Below are 21,057 nucleotides of genomic sequence, written 5' to 3' on the forward strand. Positions count from 1 at the left end.
AATCTGCTTGTGCCCTATCTGCCACTATACATACTTTTTAGTCTCTTCTGGCGCAAAGAGACCATTTCATAGAGCTCCCGTTCTATCAGTCCATCTCCTTCATCTTCATCCAGCCATTTTCCACAAAGAAAGGTTTGTTCAATGCCAGTGAATGGGCAATAAACCACCACCTAGGAAAAGAAGTCAAGGAAAGAAAGTCCAGTTATCCAGTTCCTTTCACTAGCAGCCCAAATTAGAGGTGTCTGAAACCTGCCACAGCTAAGGTAACAACTGAGCAAGGAGTTGTGAGTCTTCTGTGAAAAGTTAGGCTCTTTGGGAAGTCATCAGAAAAAAACAACAGGCTGTTTCTTGTCCAATTATGAGTGCAACAAATGGTTTCTGCCCTCCTACTCCCCCAGAAGATTCTTCTTGGGGTGTATTGACATGTGGCAACCAAGCAGAGGCCAAACACCACTGTAGAGTCTGGAAGGAGAAAAGGGTCAATTGCTCATCCTCCAAAGACATGGGCTTGAGAAGTGGGGGTTGCAGGATGTACCAGGAGCCACTGAAGTCAATGACAGGGGCCTGTTGCATGCATCTTTCATTTTCAATTCAACAGCCCAAGTGGACTGAGGATTAGGCAGCCACATTTTTCAATGATTGGCAGGAGACCCAAGTTATGCAAATGATTCAGGTGTCTCCACTGCTAAACTACATCACTTCCCAGAGAAACCACATGGCCTTCCATCACCTAGGGAAAGTTGTCCCTTTATTGGCAAACTAGATTAAGAGCTGACAATCTCATGGCAGAACACAGTTAGAGATGGGCATAGACACAAACCCATAGATCTGAAAAGCCCAAATTTGGACCCCTAATAAAGTGATGTGGTTGACCCCTTTCCCTGTTCTGGACCCACCCAAAACCCAAGATCACAACAACCCCTAAACATCGGGCAAGTTTGAATCTGGATCTTAACTTAGAAGCTCTGAATACAACACAAAATTGCATTTCTTCAATACGCATTATGCAAGCATCTAACAGTGCTTCTGTGCTGAGCAGAAAATACTCTCTCTCTTTGTGACAGCAAATGAGCAATTGACCCAATTAATGAGGGATTGATTTATGCATCTAACATATATTAGTGGCAATCAGTCTCATAGCATGCATTATGCATAATATTGACTTAATACACTGGAGATATTGTAATCTAAATAAAAGTAGAATTTTAAAACTGATTTGGTTGTCCAGGGCAGACTGCAAATGAGAAATAATTTGAGAGTTGCCTAAAGACTTTGACCTGTTCTCACCTTCTCACAAAACCAGCCAGAACTGACACCGCAGTTATCATGCCCAATTGTGACTCTGCTCAGGGGGCTGAGAAGAGCTGCTATCTCAATGTTAAATAGATCTGTCCTGGCGCGTTCAAATTCACCTCCTTCCAAGAAAATCTTCCCACTGTTCTTTAAACCTTTAGAGCCATGCAGGATTATGTGGACCTTGGAGTTAGTGCCAGCCCCTCTGACATCCCCTGTCATTACAGCAACATTGTAAACAATACCTGAGGGGTTCACAAAGGAATGAGAGTCAGTTAGAAAGAAAAAAAAGTGAAAGTAACAATTTTTGACATGACATAGAATGTGGTTCATAGCTGCATTGATTTCCTGCAGGGTGTTTTGTTTTCAACCACCATGCAGTGCACTATAAATATGATTGTTTTTTCATGCTATGGAGTGTTCAGAGAAACTCACAGCTAAAGCTTATATAACTTCATATATTCCAGCAGGAGTACACATAGGGTGATAGCCTCTCTACTACAAGGTCCCAGAAAGAAAGAACCCTTAGCTGAAGTTCAGTGGTTCTGACATTCTTGCTTTTTCTATTAAATTAAATGAAACATACTGAACACATATGTAATATCTTCAGAGTGTTCTGCATTACATTTCACAAGGTAGTCACAGAGATTACTCCACTTTAAGAGCTAGGAGACTGAGGCATAGTTGTCAACACCAACTTTTCAAACGGGGGTGCCTAACGTTAAGTGCCTAGACCCATATTTAATCACCTAAGTAAGAGAGACCTGCTTTTCAGAGGAGCTGAGCACCAGAAGTTCTAAGTAAAGTGAAGTGGACCTGTAGATCTTCAGTGCCACTGAAAATAAGCTCCAGGATACAGAACTAGATGAACCACTGGTCTGATCCAGCACGGCAATTTCCATGTCCATTGAAAAAAATCTGAAAATCTCGCCTTGGAGACGTCGATGTCACGGACAGAGTCGATGGCACAGCTGGGATTATTAGAAGTTAGCCACTCCTGGCTCCCACATATATGTTCCATTAATAAGTAAGGAAACGTTCCTACTACCATAAGAATGTTCCAAGGTGCACATATAAATATTTTGGGTCCAGCCTTGCAGCCTTTGCTCAGATTAACTAACTCAAACTTCAATGGTGATTTTTGCTTCAGTAGGGACTTCAGAACTTGATGTTTTATAAACAGTCATGTCTTTTCAAAAGTTACATTAATATTTGCATGTTGGCATGTTCTATGCAAGTGGAGCATCTTTATCAAACCATAGGAGCTCAGATTTCCTCAAACAATGAGAAAGCATTTGTCTGTCTGTGTTCTAATTAAGTTAGACAATCATAAAGTCAATATTAGACTTTGGAATTGAACATAGTGCATTGTAAAAGGAGATTATGCTTCCCCAGCAATAGTATCAAGCATAAAATTGATCGATGAGCAGCACATTGGAAGCTTTTTCATCAGTTACTCAGATAAATAATTAAGCCATTTGGCACTGGTAACCCACATTCTGAAGGCTGACAGTCGACATGTTAACTCATACACTGGATCCTTCTTCCATGAGCCATTAGCCTGGAGCCTGCTGATGCAGGTACTTCCTGACCTACGTCAATGGACATGTCATGCATCTGCTATGTTGGTGAGCTGGGCACTGGAGGACTGGCATGTCACAGATGTCTGGTCCACAGCAGGTCTCCATGATGAATCACAAACATGGCATGTTAACTTCTAAATGGGGCATGGCTAGAGATCTCCACACAGCACAGGTCCCTGCGGTCCAAGGACCATGAAGAAGTGGACTCTGCCTCTCTATATCTGCCTCTCCAACCCTAACCCAGCTATGTGGGTGACCTGCCCCTTATGACCATGTTGGAGGTCGACATTCACTTCCCATGCTCCACTTATTGGATCTCATTTTAGTGCTATTTAAACCTTTGCTCGCTCCCCAGTTCTCCTTGCCCCCGATCCCAGAATCAGGCCCACTGCCTTTACCTGTGGCCTCACTTCCTCCCACGAGAATGTCCCGCTGGATTTTCCCATCATCTTCATCTAACGCAAACCAGCGACCAACTGGGAATTCGTACACAGATTTATTGCCAATGTCTTCGATGATCACCTAGGAGAAGAGGAGACAGTTTGTGACCAACGTGAAGATAAAGCGAAGGGCGGTGTTACATGGAGAGCAGATCAAAGAGTGCAGGGGAGATGCAGCATTTGAGTTGCCCATTCTGTCTTACCTGACTTACAAATACATTTATTGGAGAACAAGATGAAACCGTCCTCTCCACAATTTTGGCTGACAGAGAGTTGCAGACAGTCAGCACATACGTCACCTTTTAATGCGGCTATTTTGCCTAGTGAACTTTGTCAGAATCTGCCCCCTACTGGAGCTCCCAGCTACCTTCAACAGCAGGACCATCTGGCTGGCCTGCTTTACTCCTCTCTGGACTCCGCTGGCTGCCTTCTCTCTATCCTTAGTCTGGATGGCAGCTAAACTGGTAGCCCCATGACGACACCTTTTTCAAAGATTTTTTTCATAGATTTTAAGGCCACAAGGGACCATTCGACCTAATCTGACCTCCTGCATAACACAGGCCAGAGAATTTCACCCAATGACTCCATTATTGAACTACCAGCTTCCCCCTTTCACAGTTCTGCACCTTCCCTCTGCAATGGGGGCAGTGAACCTAGATCAGAAACAGCTGCTAGTTAGATCATAAGAACAGCCATACTATGTCAGACCAAAGGTCCATCTAGCCCAGTATCCTGTCTTCTGACATTGCCCAATGCCAGGTGCTTCAAAGGGAATGAACAGAATAGGTAATCATCAAATGATCCATCTCCTGTCACTCATTCCTAGCCTCTTGCAAACAGAGGATAGGAACACTTCAGAGCACGGTTTTGCATCTCTGCCCATCCTGGCTAATAGTCACTGATGGACCTATCCTCCATGAGTTAGGCAGGACTTGGCTTCCTGGCCCACTAAATACGTTCTACGTTGATAAGCCAAGGACAGAACTTCCCCTATGTGGCCAGAAAGGCTGTTCTTACCAATTTTGCAGTTTCTTGACCTTCTTCAGAAGCATGTGGTACTACCAGAGGCAGGATACTAGACTAGACAAACCCTTAATCTGATCAGATATGACAATTTCTATATCCTTTGTTCCAAAACATTTGTAGATTTCCATAGTTGACTAGGAAATGTTTTATACCATTACTACTACCATTACTATAAATGTTTTATACCATTATACCATTACTACTGCAATGTTTTATACCATTAGAGGATAATAGATTTTCTGCTAGACATGAAAAATCTGAATCTCCATTCCTGTTGCTGGTGAATGTCTTCAGTAAATAAGATTTGCTCTCCAGGCTAGACTGTTCTTGTTGTATTTCCCTCAGCCTTCAAGGCCAGAGGGAGAGAGTCTGAGAACTATTTATTCCAAAATCCAGACACCAGTGATTCCCAACCTTATCATACATCTAAAACAGGGGTGGGCAAAATACAGCCCGCGGGCCACACCCTTTTAATCCAGCCTTTGAGTTCCCCTGCTCCAGTGCTCCAGCCGGGGAGTGGGATCGTGGGCTTGCCTTGCTCCACTCTGCACGTGCAGCAGCTCCGCACAGCTCCCAGAAGCAGGAGCAGTCAGGGGCTCCACACACTGCCCCCTCCCCAAGCACCAGCTCTGCAGCTCCCATTGGCTAGGAACTATGGCCAATGGGAGCTGAGGGGGTGATGCCTGCATATGGGGCAGCACGCAGAGTGACATGGTCTCACCTCTGCTTGGGAGTCAGAGGGGGGATGGCCCGCTGTTTCCAGGAGCCGCTTCAGGTAAGTGTCACCCAGATCCTGCACCCCTGAGCCACCCTGCAGCCCAACCCCCCGCCTCAGCCCTGATTGCCCTCCAAACCCTTTGATCCCAGCCCGAAGCCCCATCCCAATCCCCTGCCACAGCTGAGAGCCCCCTCCCGCCCTCCGAACCTCTCCAACCCCGCCTGGAGCACCCTTCTGTACCCCAAACCCCTCAGCCTCAGTCCCACCCCAGAGTCTGCACCCCCATCCGGAGCCCTCATCCCCCCCATGCGCCCCAATCCCCTGCCCCAGCCAGCCCGCCATACAATTTCCATACCAAGGTGTGGACCTCAGGTCAAAAAGTGTACCCACCCCTGCTCTAAGACTTTGGTTGTAGCTGGTAGTGCCAGCTGCCTCCGGTTCTAATGGCATGTAGTCAATCCCGGAATGGAGCTTGTCTCCAGAGTTTGGGTAGTAATGCAAGCTGGGAAATCAAGCAGCAGCTGGGCACTGGATCTAAAAGAGACGGCTCCATTAAGGTACATGTGGACTGGGGGTGTCTCTAATAGCAGTGCCCAGTAGCAGTCATGATAGGAGTAGCAATAGTTTGGAGCCATCTCTTATAAATTAGTACTTTTCTTATGCTTCTCTTCAAGCTCTTTATTCACATTTCATTTTATATTTAGAGCTGACAAGCTCACTCTGAGCATAAACAACTAGACAACAACATCCACAACTTAGGAAGTGTGAGAGGAATGACCAGAGATGTTTAATGTGTGTGTCTGGGTCTGACAAAGCTTCCTTTATTAGATCATGGAACACTTTGGGAAAAACAGCACAAGGAGAAAAACAAATTCTGTTATGTTTTACCCTGCACCTTCGAACTTGGGGCGGCTTACATTCCAGCTAGATTTCATGTCAAGCTCACAGCTCAGGAAACTGCTTCGTTTATGTTCACAACTATCTTACTGATTACTGCTGCAAAGGGGAGGGCTAGTTTTTTGGGCTGCCCCTTGTCACCTCCCCAGTGTCTGTGCCACCATTGACCTAAACAAAGTGGCTCTAAAGTCTATGTCATGCAGGGACTATTTATAGTATCCTAATCATGCTCCTTTTCCTGTAGTCTGTTCCCACTGATCAGAGGGATTCCCCAGGGCTCTGTTCTTCATTTTCTCTGTTCCCATTGGGCAGTTTAAATGGCAAACTTTGGTTTAGACCCCAGGAACAATACTAAAGATTGAGATAATACTTGCATTTCTAGTCATGGTACCCAGGCTTCAAAAATACTAGGTCAGATACTCAACGGGTATAAATCAGGAAGTCAACACCAGCTGAGGTTGTGGTGAATTTATAAACTATTTCTTTACTTCTTTTACAGGCAGGAGAGGTAGTGATGCCTATAGTTAAGCTTGCCATTATAAAACCATGTTTTCAGTTGTTTATAACTTTGTCAAAATTTTAACTGTTTGGGCTGAAATTTTCTATGCTGTGTGTCTGACAAAGGCTCGTTCTTTTTCTTTTCCTTTGAAGTTTCAGCAAAAAAATGGCTCAGCTGTTTCAGAGAATAGGGAAAATACATTATTTTGCCATTTAAAAATATTCTTACCACCATTTTGATGGGGAATTCTAGTGACGCCATGCTTTGGTGGAAGGGGTCGCAATTTGGCAGGGGTGTATGACCTTTGTGTCAGGAATGCGCCTTTTGCTGTGCCCATGAAAAAACATCCAAATTTGGCCAAGTTATAAGACTTTGCACAATATCAGTTGCCACAGCTCCTGGGGATGAATTGGGGCTGCTTAGTAAAGGAGGCCATTGTCTGCAGGACCCCTGCCCCAGTTGCTGTAGAAGTTGGAAGGTATATAGCAAATGAGGCAGAGGATTGCAGGATGAGAAAGGGTGGTCTCATGGTTAAGGCAGTTGAATGCTTCCCTGGAGAACTGGACTTTTTCTCTGCCTCTGCCACAGAGTTCCTGTGTGATGCTGAGGAAATCATTTTAACCAACGGCCACTAATTGTGTGTTCCTCATTTTCTGGGTGCCCAACTAGAATCTGGTTTGCAGCAGTGCTGAGCACTCAAAGCTGCCTTTGAAATCCATGGAAGCTGTGCTTTGAAGATGTAAGTGCTATATTATGCTAAGGACTCTGAAAAATCAGGTCCTAGGCATCTAAAATTGGGTACCCAAAAGTAGTGGACACTTTTGACCTTAATCTCCCTTCTCGATTGCCAAGTGGTAAAATAGGGATAACAGCACTCCCTTGCCTCACTGGGGTGTTGTGAAGATAAATGTATTAACATTTGTGAAGCACTCAGATATTATAATGATGAACGTCACAGAATAGCCCTGGCGGAAATTAATAATTCTGTATAAAGAGCAGGGTTTGAATAGTGACAATGAGGATAAAACAAAATATTGAACAGCTGGTCATTAACTGAGCACTGTCCATCCTGTGCAATGAAAGAGACAGGGGTCTGGTGGAAAAAATAGCATGTGACCATGTAATTAAGGCCTGTATCATAATGCATACACACATGAGGGCAGAATTAAGGTTGCACAGGCAACTTTAATTCTGACTTTTCCTAACTTTTGACTACTTGACTTTGCAACCTTATTGCTCTTTTAACATAGTTTTTATATGTGCAATATATATATGTACACACACACACAACACATACATATAACCTACGTACTGCCTTCCATCTGAGAAACTTGCAGCACTTTTACAAACCCTCATCTAAGCTTTCCAATACACCTGTGTGTATGGGAAGTATTATCTCTATTTTAAAGTTGAGGAGAGTGAGATGTGATTGAATGACCCAAATTCTCAAAGAATCAGTGGCAGAGTGAGGAATAGAACCAAAGAGCCTCAACCCCTAGTCCTATGGCTTAGCCTCAAGAGCATCCAACCCTTCACGCACTCCTTCAAGCAAGCACCATCTGACACAGATTTAACAAACACACACTCCAGTCTTAGCTGAGCTTGAGGTAAACATGATGGACTCAGATCTCCACTCAATACAGTAGGAAGGACTCCAGTTGGAGTCGCCTTTATGCTAGAACTGCAAGTGCATGCTTCAGTTCTTTGCTTTGATGTTCCTGGGTAAACAGACCTTTTCAGCTATAGTAACAAGGAAGTTACTGAATTCCATTGGCTTTGGATCTGGACCGATTTAAACAATTTTCAGCAGGGTCCAAAAGAAACTCTCCTGGGTCGATTCGTCCAGCTCCCCGTAAATGTGCAAAACTGAATTCAGAATTCATTACCCCTAAATCATCTCTCACAAAGAGGAGCGTGGTCTAGCCTGTCTTTGAGTCAGTGAAAATAATTCCCAAACCTCCTTTAAGAGCTTGGTCCAGTGGCGGCATGGTCGCTGCGCATTTTCTGGTATTGAACCTACATTTTACCTCTTCCCTACAACGAGGACCTTCCCATTCTGTCCTTGCTGAGTAGGAAAAATAATTGATTCCTGACCCCTTTACAAGATCTGTTCACACATCTGCAGGCAGTTAACCCTGTCTTTCTTTGGTCTGCTTGTCTCCAAAGAAAACTTGCTGAATTCACTTAACTTTTTACTCACAGCTCTTATTTTCCAGATCTTTAATCTTCTTTCTCAATCTCCTCTGAACTTTCACATGCTTTAGACCTAAGCACTGCTAAGTAGGGCAGAATAATTATCTGACTTGTTTTACACATGATATTACTAGTAATACAACCCAATATAGTACAGTAATTGCCTTTTTGCCAATGGTTCAGGCACTGATTCCTTCAGCACTCTAGGGTGCATTCATCAGGACCTGCTGATGTCAATATATTCAAGTTATCTAAATACTCTTTAACCTTTTATTGTCTAATAGGAGAATACCAGGAGTTTCAACTCTGAGTGAGTTATATTAGTGTTTATCTTCTGTTCTAAAACACTCTGCAGTGCCATTCTAAGAAATGACTTGATCAAACTGGGATCACTATTGTCTCATTTCACCTTCTATCCTTTAACTTTCTTCTCCAAGGGCTCAATCCTACAAAGCCCGAGCACCCCCAAAATGGAGAAACTTGGCACTCTGCTGGACTACCCCTAGAGCCAGCAACAAATGGATGAAAGGGCTGCCTAGCTTCTGCATCTTGAATTAGAATGAGCTTGTGATTTGAGACTCTTAACTCTGTCAAGTTGACAGGACACAAAAACATTGCTGGCACGTAACAAATAAAATGATATTAATAACTAGTGCAAGCCAGCTTTGAAAAACAGTCTTTTTGCAATCCTTGCAGTGGGGAGAGACAGCTAACTGGAGTGAACCATACAACAAGATCCCAAGATAAAGGCAAAGTCAGACAGACAGCAAAATTGGTCTTAAGGTCAAGGCACTGAATTGACACGTAGGAGATCTATGCTCTAGTCCCAGTTCTTCCAGACGCTTCCTGTGTGACCTTGGGCAAATGGCTTAATCTGCAAATTTGGGAATAATACTTCCTCTTCCCCACTCTTTGGCTGTCTAGTCTACTTAGATTGTTAGCGCTTCAGGGAAGGGGCTGTCTCTGGGTATGCACAGCTGGGGGACTCTGGGCATGATCACAATGCAAACGACAACAGATAAGGTTGTGCTGGTGAAGCTTTGAAAGACGACACAGCTATTTTATTAAAAAATGTTTCCTCTATATTTCTTTGTGTTTTATGTCTGTCCATGTTTCCAAAATGGTGCATATTATTGTAAGATGTGGGAATGATTCATATCACCCAGATATCAAGGTAATTATTTTGCAAGTTGTTAAACAAGCATTTAAGTAACCTGTGCTGTTATCACTGGATCATGTTTGGGTAGATGAACTACTTAGTCAGTGCATAATTGAACTAAACATACAAAAAGTTTCAAGGGTGAATGGTGTGAGTTATAAAATTTGGTTTAGGACAAATTACTATGATATTCATTACCACATAATTTTGGTGCTAATCAGGACCTTTCTTTAGATATAATAATCTCCAGATTATAACCGTGGTTTTGCATCTCATCTGAACAATGACACCATCTAGTACAGAGCTAACATCATTTTGGGGAGCTGGTTCAGTAATAACTCAGCAGGAAATGTGCCATCTGTTGAATCACAACACCGTGTCCTGCAGCACCTACAAGGGGTGTTCCTTGAAGATCTCCTACACAAGGATTATAGCTATGCCTGGAATTACTGAAAATAAATCAGGGTGGATCTGCATGCAAAACATGGATCATTCCACATGGTTTTCTGACATGGGAATCTACAATTCCCACTGACTGCAGCTCACCTTTTAGAATGGTACCTATGTTGTGCTCTGTGGTCGTTGGACCCACTTGTGATAAAAGTGCTCTGAAATAGCATGGGCGATTTCAGTTAATCTGCCCAGATGTGGTATACTTACTGCCTGGGTAAGTTTTCTGTATTGTAAGAGGTCCAGCAATTTGACTCATTTGCTGGGCCCCTAATCACAAATGCTCCAAATGACAGATTTGCCATTAACTTCAGTGAGAGTTTGCGGCTGAAGAGGAAAGAAATCAAACAGGGACTTGCAAGGAGAACTGTTAATGAGAGGCCCTTTGGATGCACAAAGAAGGTGGTGAGCTGCAGTCATGCAGAGTAAAAGCAGTGAGCACATTAATGGACACAGAGAAAAGTTAGTAGCCCATTTAAACCCCCCTTCATTTACCATGCAAATGATCGCAGAATCATAAAAACAACGAGGAGTCCGGTGGCACCAACCGTTTTCATAAAAACAAGACACACTAAACTGTATACTCTCTATAGAGTGCCCTTGTACCATTAAATTTATTTTGAGGGATTATATGGGAGCTCAGTGGTGCATGGACCTTGCACCGGCCTGTAAAAAAATAAGTGTTTGCCACAAAGGTGAATCACATTAACAGGCCTTTCTTTGTCTCTCTTTCACTGAATGAGTGAGGAGAGCAGAGGATGGGGAGGGTTGATGTTAGAAGGTGCAGAGTACTTACACCTCTGCAGTCCAGGGCCCAAACACTGACTTAGGTCAAGTCACTGGTGAGTTACAACCTGGTCCCCATTTTTGGCATAGACGCCGACTCCATGAGTGCTCTGGGGCTGGAGCACCCATGGGAAAAAATAGTGGGTGCTGAGCACCCACTGTCAACCCTGCCAATCAGGTCCTCCCCCTCCCCCTCAGCACCTCCTACCCGCCGGCGGGCCCCACTTATCAGCTGCTGCCCCTCCCCCACAGCGCCTCCCACCCACTGGTGATCAGCTGGGGCGGGAGGGAAGAGGCAAGGGCAGGAAGAGGTGGGGCAGGGGTGGGGGCTTGGAGGAAGGGGTGGAGTGGGGGCAAGGCCTGGGGCAGAGCGGGGGTCAAGCATCCCCTGGGCACTCAGAAAGTCAGTGTCTCTGATTTTTGGTCACTTGCTTGAGCACCTCTATTTAGAATATAAGCAATGTTATAGCTGTGTCGGTCCCAAGATATTAGAGGGACAAGGTGTGTGAGGTGATATCTTTTACTGGACCAACTATTTAGAGCAGGCTCAAAACTAGAGTGTTGCAGGACATGACTGAATTGACTGGCAGGGCAGGTAAGAGAAGTTTCTGCTATAACACCTGCACTCGCCCTTCACATACCATCGTCAACACCAGATTTGCAGTTTTAAAAATCAATTATCTCAGAAGATTTTGGTGTGGTTATTAGCTTTGAATGTTGAGTGCTTGACCCACATCTTTCTGAGTAACAAAAAACTTGAATGACCATATTACCAGTGAGTATTTGGGACTGTTGGTATCGAAGCAGTGAGCAGATGAAAAGTTAGACTTTTTGGTCCCAGTTCAGCCCTAACTAACTGTCTCCTATGGAATAACTAACCTTGTCAAGGAACCAGCCAGCAGAGCCACCCTTGTTATTATGGCCTATGGTAATTTTCCGTAACTTTCCCAAATTTGGAGCATCAAGGGTGAACTTGTCCTCTGCTCCCTTTTCAAAGTTGTCCTTGTTGTTGTCCAGTCTCCTCTCCCCTAAGCAAAACAACAGCAAAGGGAAAGGTGAATGAGATGGAAAAAAGTTGGTGAAGGAATCAGTACATATTTATGCATTAAAAAAAATCTCGGTCTAGCAATGCTACTGTTATGACTAAATCAACCAGTCCCAAAGCACTGCTTCTATAAAGTGCAGACAGTAGAAGACAGGGAACTTTATAATCCAGTGACAAAGCACCATTCCTTCAGAACACAAAAAAGCAGGAGAGTAGCAAGTGGGGTTTGCTGGCTGATCTCCCCAAGCCAGGGCTGGAGGCAGGAGAACAGCACAGGGAGTTGACTTCTGGCTTTCACGTCGGAGAGCTGGAGCCAAGGACCAGAGAAGGGTGACGGCAGGGGAGCAGTGACTTACCAGTGGACATGCCTGAGCTGGAGCCAGATGGCTGAAGGGCTCCCAGCAGAGCAGCAGGGAGAGTTCCCACTGGGAAGTGTGGGGCTACACCCCACCTGGGCTGAGAGGTGGTGGCCCTTCTGGTAAAAGGACAGGAGGTGTGTGATGAAGAGCCCAGGTGTGGCAGAAGATACTGCAGTATGGTATGGAAGGACTCCCAGCAGAGAGGCTGGAGGGATTCCCACGGGGAAGAACTGGGTTTTAAGGACTATAAACAGTGAGTGTGAGAAGTAAACTATAGCTGGGACTCTTACTTAGCATTATTTACTCTATGTTTTGGTAATTAACTGGCCCTAAGGAGGGGTACTACTTAAGCGAGCCTGTGTGAAAGGGAAACTGAGGCAGACACACCTGCCATGTAATGACTTGCTGTAGGAGGCTTCTCCAGGCAAGGTCGCCCTACAGCAGTTACTTACATCACTCAGAAGTCTCCAAAAAGAGATGGGTGGGCATCTCTTTTATTTTCTCTATTGCAACATTTCAAACAGCTCTGCTTTTAAAAATCTAGCCAACCATTTAAAATACTTTTAGGGGTAGATACAAGCTGCAGAATTCCAGATTTACTATGTCTCAAAGCTCAGGGGCATTTGGATCCTGGATTTTGTTCCAGACCACTATAAAGAGAGGAGTTATTTGCAAAATTAGGATCCAGGTTTGGATTTTGAACACCTGTGAACTCAAAGGAGTTTGTTTTTATGGAAAAGTGTTAAAGAATTGAACAGGGATAAAACCAATAGTGTACTACATTAATTACTCTAAAAGCCCATAGAATTTAATAGGGAATGAAATCCTGTCAACAGATGTTTATGAACCATTTCACAGAATGCAAGAGAAGTTATATCATTCTCTATTAAATTCTATAGGATAGTTAAACTATAGAAAGGACTTCATTTTTTTACTGAAGTCTTGAAGACTTTTCTGTAAGGGTGGGTTTGGTTTGGGCCTATCTCTAGTTATTATTCTGATCTTATAGATGAAACATACTGTTTACTAAAATCAAGTGCATACTATCATGTTTTGCTACAGCCTCTGTTTCATAAAATAAATGCAGCTTATCAGCTGATTTGAATTAAATGGTGATACAAATGGTGACATGATCACACTTTAAATGGACAGAGATTCAATCATAGTCCACAATTAAAGTTTGAAATAATATGTGTGGACAAAATTCTTCTCTCAGCTTCCCAAAAGGGATTGCCAATATTTTGCTTTCCCTTCATGTATGGGTATCACATTAACATCAGATATTTTAGTGAATTGTTTCCCTGTTGAATTGGTCTATGCCCGAGTGTCTATACCAGGAATTTTCGTGTTAGATGACACAGCGGTAGAAAAGCCTGACCCTTGTTCACATTCCAGCTGTTCTGCTGTTGCACCTGCTGAAAATTATGGGTCTGAAAAATCCTAAACTAGACAGGCCATTTGTTGTCCTTTCACGGAGCCAAATCATTTTGCATTTTCCAGATTGTGCTGTTTGTTGTTCAGATATCAGGCTCGCCTAGGACAGAGCAGGAAAAAGTATTTTAGGAAATGATTTGCATTTGAATACCTGTGTCTCCATTCTCGCCAAAGATATTAATGAAGACATCAGCATCTGTTCCACTGCCGCTAATGTCTCCGGTAAACACTTTGACCACATACTTGTTAACTGCAAAGACAGAAGGAGAAATGCCCAGCATATTAACAATACAAGCCATGGATCAACATAAAGCATACGGATCCACACCAGACCTGCCACTGTGGTGCAATATGCCTTGGAAGCACTTGGACAAGATGGGATGCTAGGAGCCACTGTTCATACTGGTTAGTACACAGAACACTACGGTAACTATTGCAACAGACTCAAAGAGTGAAATACTCGTCCCACTGAAGTCAGTGGGAGTTTTGCCATTATGGGGGTCAGGATTTCACCCAACATGTGTACGCAGGCCACCATTCACAGCCTTTCCTGGCTGCTGTAAGACTACCACCATAGGGAGAGCCAGGATGCCAACGCATACAAGAAAATTTCAATAAAGAAGGAAAACCAAAGCTTAGCCAAGGCAATTGAAATACTCCCCCAAAACTTTACCAGAATTAATCCTACACTGATCCCTCTCCTAATAAGAGTGGCAACATCTGTGGAGACTCTGCTGGAGGGTATTGTGCAATCCCCCCTCTTGCATTAGCCCCCCCCCATCCCAATTCTGTAGTGAGCTCTCTGTGGGGTTGGAAACTGTGCCACAGAGACATCTGATACTCCGTGCTTCTTCTATCTACAGTACTTATAAACACCCCCACCCCAAATCACTGGACTAGCCAAACACCTCACAATCTTTAATGTATTTATCCTGATAACACCCCTCTGAAGAAGGGAAGTGCTATTATTCCCATTTTACAGATAGGGAACTGAAGCACAGAGAGACTAAATGACTTATCCGAGCTCAGACAGGATGCGTGTGGCACAGGAGGGAATTGAACCCAGGCATCCCACAAGCTAGGCTAAGCTAGTACCCTATGCATTGGATCATCTTCTCTCCCTCTGTGGAAGGCGTGCAAACCATTCAAGGAAGACCTTTTGCCTAGTCAGATCTCAGTGACGTTTGGTGTCCACTTCTCAGGTGCAGATCATTCAGTTCTTGGCCTTTTTATTGGAAGTTTGAACAAATGACACAAGTGGTTCAAATTGTGGTGCTGACACATGGCCATTAAACACGTGTTAGCCTTGTTTTTCTGAAAGATCAATGATCGGTGTAACCCAAACAACTGCTCAAGTTTAGATCTACATCAATTCTGAACACTACACTGCAGCTAACTTTGCAACTTAGCAGACACTCAGCAAGAGCAGGTGATAACAAATATTTTGAAGAAAGATCAGTCAACTAAAGCAGTGCAAAGACTTGGAAAGGTCCCATCCCGCTACCCCATCCAGTTTAAAAATTCTGCTGCTTTCTAGAATATAAAAAAAGCCATAAGCGAGTGAAGGTATCAAGCACCGTACCTTTGACATTGCAATGCTAAAATGCAATGCTATATCATATGTGGCACGAAGGAGCCCGAAAAACAATTACATCAATAAGAAGCACAGATTATATTTCCATTGCCCAGGTTCTTCAAAACTAGGGATGGGATTTTTCAGATGTGATCAAGGTTAGCCTAACCCCGCTCCCATTGATATCAATGGAAAAATGCCCACTGACTTCAATGGGAGGAAATTTAGGACAATGTTTGGCAATTTTAAAAATCCCACCCTAGTTTAGTCGACTGACTGTATTGGAGCAGTACTCATCTTTCTTTATACCAGGTGGCAAGCTCCATGTATATTTAGACCTGAGTGAACAACATGCAGCAAATAATGTATTCAGTGATGGCTCTCTCCACGAACAGCCTATAAATGACTTGTACATTTTTATTATTTCCTGGTCTAGAGACTGTTCCTGGGTAGTTTGCTACAAGTCTTTAGTATTCCTGTTTTAAGATGTGTTGATGAGTTTTTATTGAACAAGTAGGAAATGCAACTGCAGAACTACAAATTTGGCCAGGGGGCTGTGGGGCAAATACAGTACCTCTCACAGCTAATCTTTTAAATAGACTAAAAATCAAGTTGACAGTTGAAGAGCCCCTCTCACAAATGCATCAGCACACAATAAAATAATATGAGTTAAAATGCCCTTAATAATCAACAACAAGAAGTAAAGGGCAGAACCTGACTCCCAGTAGGGAGGACTCTTGAAGACTTTTGCTAGTACAGCTAATGCAACAACAGGAGATGCAAACCCCAGAGAGTTCTCATTTCTAACAGCCAAAGATAGAGTTGGTACAGTTTAAAGCTTTGATCTTGCTGGTGGACTTCTGTGCCCACATGCTACTAACAACACTATTAGGCCTTGAGTCCCCAATCTGGTGAAGGGGGAAACATGCTGTGACCCTAAGAGCATCCCAGTGTCAGAGAGCAAGGGGCTCTGGTATCAGGTAGTGCGTTTCAGCTGGCCTGACCAGTTCATTGTACCCCAATTCAGTGTACATCATAATCTGTATCTAACAGGTGTCGTGTAAGGTATCATTGGAAAAACAAGTAACACAGTGATCATTAATATTCTTTTATGTTGTATGTATGGTAAATGCCCAAAGGACTGTACAAATGTGAAAGAAATATGGGACTAACATGTGTTTGAACCAATAAGTCTAGGGTGCAGGTAAACAGGTTTTTTCCAGACAAAAAGGCTGATGCCTCCATCCAGGTGCAATCACAGACAATTGGTAACCACAGTCAAGCAGCCATTCATTGGCATATTGGAGGCTGCAGGGTCAGATCAACATGCATGATAGAAAGCACCAGTGGGGAAGAAACCAGCATGGAACCTTCTCCATCAGACTCCATGGCACCTCTCCTCACAGCAGGGGCACTGGACTTTGAGAAGGGCCCATTTCAAAGGTTCACTGGATTATAAAAAAGAGAGGGGCAAAGAGCCCCAAGGGATTTCACTTTCTCACATGTATTTGCTGGTAACCATTTCTGTCTTTCTCCCTTACACTTGAACTCACTTCCAATCCTCTCTTTTTGTTAATAAACTTCATTTACTTTCAATCTAAACTAACCCAGTGCTGTGTTTGAATCAAAGTGATTGTTTAACTCCAGTTAACGCAACAAACTGTTGTTTTTGTCTCTTTAAAGAAGCAACAGACCTTATTACCAAATGTTCCAATAGGGGCTGGACATTTCAGAGCAGACGGTTTTGGGGACATTCAGAATGGGGGGGTATGTTGAGGTCACTTGACTAGTAGTAATCAAGGCTGGTGAAGAGCAGAGTGTGGATGTGCTGCAACAAGCAGGCTTCTGGAGTCAGAGTTGCTAAACCAGGGCTATTTATCACACAGATACTCAGTGCATAGTTGTCTGCTGGCTGGAAGCATCCAGACAGGGAGCTATAGCAGCAAAGCATTTTAAGCCACTGAGGTTTCAGGACAAGCAGTGACAGAACCTCTCGCTGGTCCCTGTTGTATCCCACACAGAGCAATTTACAGGATCAGAATCAGGGAATAAGTGTCCAAACAAGACAGCAGAGAGGACTTCTTCAAGCCACAGCCAGAGCGGACCCATTTTTGAAAACAGCAGCTAGTACCCTGACTTTCTCGGAGCATGACCTGTCAGTGAGAGATATGATTGTACAAGTGCTTGCCAGATTGGATACCTTGAAGATTTCATTGACATTCCTAGGATGCAAATTTGAGGCAATGACTTCATGGATCAACCATCTAGTTGGAAGAGCTGATGGGACCAAGTGTCGTGTTGCACAGGCAGAGGAGGAAGAAAAAAACTTTCAAAACTAAAGTGCTATAGCCCTGATCTTGGAAACACTTGTGCATGTGGTTAACTTTCAGACAACACAAATTCCGTTTCACAAAAAAAATAAAAGATATTTCAATATTTGCTTTTGTTACACATCAGAATGAAGATTAGACCTTTCAAAGTTTTTCACAACAAAATGAGAGAGACAGAGAAAGGGACCTCATCCCACCCCAGAATAGACAATAGCCCCATGGTTGGGCTTTCACCTAGGAAATGAGTGTTATCTGATCATAATAAAAATGTACACTCTGCAGGCTAGATATCTGCAGAGATATATATGAAATTGTTTTTATATTATTCATTTGGTACACTTAGTTTCCTCCTGTGCCCACTAATACAGGACATATCTGTCAAACCAGTGCTGTAATTACAGTACATGAATACATGTAATTTGTAAAAAAAAAAAAACACGCATATATTTCTTTGTTGATCTTGGAGGTTATCGTCACATGGACCAGCATATTTGATTCCTGTAATTGTACAGTTTTAAATATGGGAATTTTCCCATACTGTGGAAGGGAGCCTGCCAACCCCAGATTCCTGGCTGAAGCCAGGGCTCTGGGAGCTGGTAGGGTCCCTGCTCTGTGGCAGCAGCCTTGGCTAAAGCCAGGTCTTTTCAGGCTGCTAAGATCCCCACTCCATGGCAGGACACCTGCCAGACTCTAGAGCCCCAGCAGGAGAAGAGAGCCTAGCAGCCCTGGGGGCCCATCACAAGTCAGGCTGGCTACCTGCTGCAGAGTTGCTAAGGAAATTGACATTCTTGTCAGTTTCATGGCTGCTATTCAGTGAATAGCTGACAAATGTCAATTTCACATTGTGTTTAAGGAACATCATATTTCAGCTTTTCCGAAATTAGAGCTTTCAACTATTTCCTGATGTCCCTACATCTTCACAGTAACTACTGCACAACCCGTGTAACCTGCAAGGATATATCCTATGCGTGTATAATGTCTACTGTCCTTTTCTTTTTCTATGCAATCATGTATGCTGTGCACTTACAGGCATTCCAGCTTCCACTGACACAACTCATCTAGCAAAGCAGCACTCATAAAGCAGTCCCCAGGAAGGATTCTTAGAGATGTTACATAGATGCTATCTCTGGAAAGTAAAGGGGTGGCACTAACTGACATGGCCTGGGTGTACTGAAGAAGTGGGAGGTGTGGTAGTCAAGTGCTTTATTGCATTGTATGCTCCTAACAAATTTGGGTGCAGCTGTCAACAGCCAAGTGAACTGACTGGTAATTCCACCTGGCGTTAGATTGAGTTTTCTAGCATTTAAGGGCTCAGGGTTTGTTTTCTTGTGAAGTGGGAGAGTCGTGTGATTGTTGGCACCAGCCCGGGATTCAGCTCAATTCCCAGCTGTTCCACAGACATCCCATAAACCCTGGGCAAGTAATCTGTCTCTCTCTCTTTGGGTATCAGTTCTACATGTGTAAATCCCCCTTTCCCCCCTCTTGTCTAGTTAAATTGTACCCTTTGGAGCAGGAACTGTCCCTTACTACGAAACATGTCCAGCACTAAATGTAATGGAGCCTTGATCTTGGCTGGGGCTTTTCAGCCCCCCCTTAATACAAATAAATAATGCATTTCACAGATTCCATTTAGTCACTCCATAGCATCTCTACTTGGTCTAAATTACTCTTACTTCCGTAGCTGTGGACAACTTATGGATACATCCCAGTCCATTCAGAAATTTGAAAACCACTTCCTTATTTTCCATTCAGCTTAAACTCAGTCTCTCCTTCCGCTTGCAAATTGACATTGACCAGATGCCGTTTCTGCCATGCCACACTATTCCATTAACCGTGCAGTTCATTTAGCTGTCAGTCAGTCATTGGATATATGAAGTCTGCCTCCTGAAATTCCGTAAGAAAGAATCTCATCAGTACTTTAAAAAAAAAAAGAAAGAAAGTGCTGGGGGAAGGGGAGGAGAGGGCTAATAGTTTAGCTAATCTTATTTCAGACACTAGATGGCACCGTCAAACACAAGCTACCGAACTCATCTATTGCAATAAGCAGGGAGGATTATGCTTCATTACTTAAAGCTATCATCTCCCACTGTGCTCAGTGAAAAGAAAAGGAGTAGTTGTGGCACCTTAGAGACTAACCAATTTATTTGAGCATGAGCTTTCGTGAGCTACAGCTCACTTCATCAGATGTATACCGTGGAAACTGCAGCAGACTTTATATACACACAGAGAATATGAAACAATACCTCCTCCCACCCCACTGTCCTGCTGGTAATAGCTTATCTAAAGTGATCAACAGGTGGGCCATTTCCAGCACAAATCCAGGTTTTCTCACCCTCCACCCCCCCACACAAATTCACTCTCCTGCTGGTGCTAGCCCATCCAAAGTGACAACTCTTTACATAATCAAGTCGGGCTATTTCCTGCATAGATCCAGGTTTTCTCACATCCCCCCACCCCCATACACACACAAACTCACTCTCCTGCTGGTAATAGCTCATCTAAACTGACCACTCTCCAAGTTTAAATCCAAGTTAAACCAGAACATCTGGGGGGGGGGGTAGGAAAAAACAAGAGGAAACAGGCTACCTTGCATAATGACTTAGCCACTCCCAGTCTCTATTTAAGCCTAAATTAATAGTATCCAATTTGCAAATGAATTCCAATTCAGCAGTTTCTCGCTGGAGTCTGGATTTGAAGTTTTTTTGTTTTAAGATAGCGACCTTCATGTCTGTGATTGCGTGACCAGAGAGATTGAAGTGTTCTCCGACTGGTTTATGAATGTTATAATTCTTGACATCTGATTTGCGTCCATTTATTCTTTTACGTAGAGACTGTCCAGTTTGACCAATGTACATGGCAGAGGGGCATTGCTGGCACATGATGGCATATATCACATTGGTGGATGTGCAGGTGAACGAGCCTCTGATAGTGTGACTGATGTTATTAGGCCCTGTGATGGTGTCCCCTGAATAGATATGTGGGCACAATTGGCAACGGGCTTTGTTGCAAGGATAAGTTCCTGGGTTAGTGGTTCTGTTGTGTGGTGTGTGGTTGTTGGTGAGTATTTGCTTCAGGTTGCGGGGCTGTCTGTAGGCAAGGACTGGCCTGTCTCCCAAGACTTGTGAGAGTGTTGGGTCATCCTTTAGGATAGGTTGTAGATCCTTAATAATGCGTTGGAGGGGTTTTAGTTGGGGGCTGAAGGTGACCGCTAGTGGCGTTCTATTATTTTCTTTGTTAGGCCTGTGCTGTAGTAGGTAACTTCTGGGAACTCT

General features: G+C 43.6%; 1 protein-coding gene across 1 annotated transcript in view; it reads right to left on the reverse strand.

The window, feature by feature from the left end:
- LOXHD1 (lipoxygenase homology PLAT domains 1) overlaps positions 1 to 21,057 on the reverse strand; it is a 315,277-nt gene that overhangs the window by 164,610 nt on the left and 129,610 nt on the right. The window contains exons 11-15 of the mRNA XM_075128349.1: positions 14,034 to 14,132; positions 11,924 to 12,072; positions 3,275 to 3,398; positions 1,288 to 1,538; positions 35 to 170 (exon numbers count right to left, since the gene is read on the reverse strand). Coding sequence (XP_074984450.1) covers positions 35 to 170; positions 1,288 to 1,538; positions 3,275 to 3,398; positions 11,924 to 12,072; positions 14,034 to 14,132 — 759 coding nt within the window. The remainder of the gene's footprint in view (positions 1 to 34; positions 171 to 1,287; positions 1,539 to 3,274; positions 3,399 to 11,923; positions 12,073 to 14,033; positions 14,133 to 21,057) is intronic.

This window comes from Caretta caretta, chromosome 5 (genome assembly GCF_965140235.1).
Source record: "Caretta caretta isolate rCarCar2 chromosome 5, rCarCar1.hap1, whole genome shotgun sequence".
NCBI classification, from domain to species: Eukaryota; Metazoa; Chordata; order Testudines; family Cheloniidae; genus Caretta; species Caretta caretta.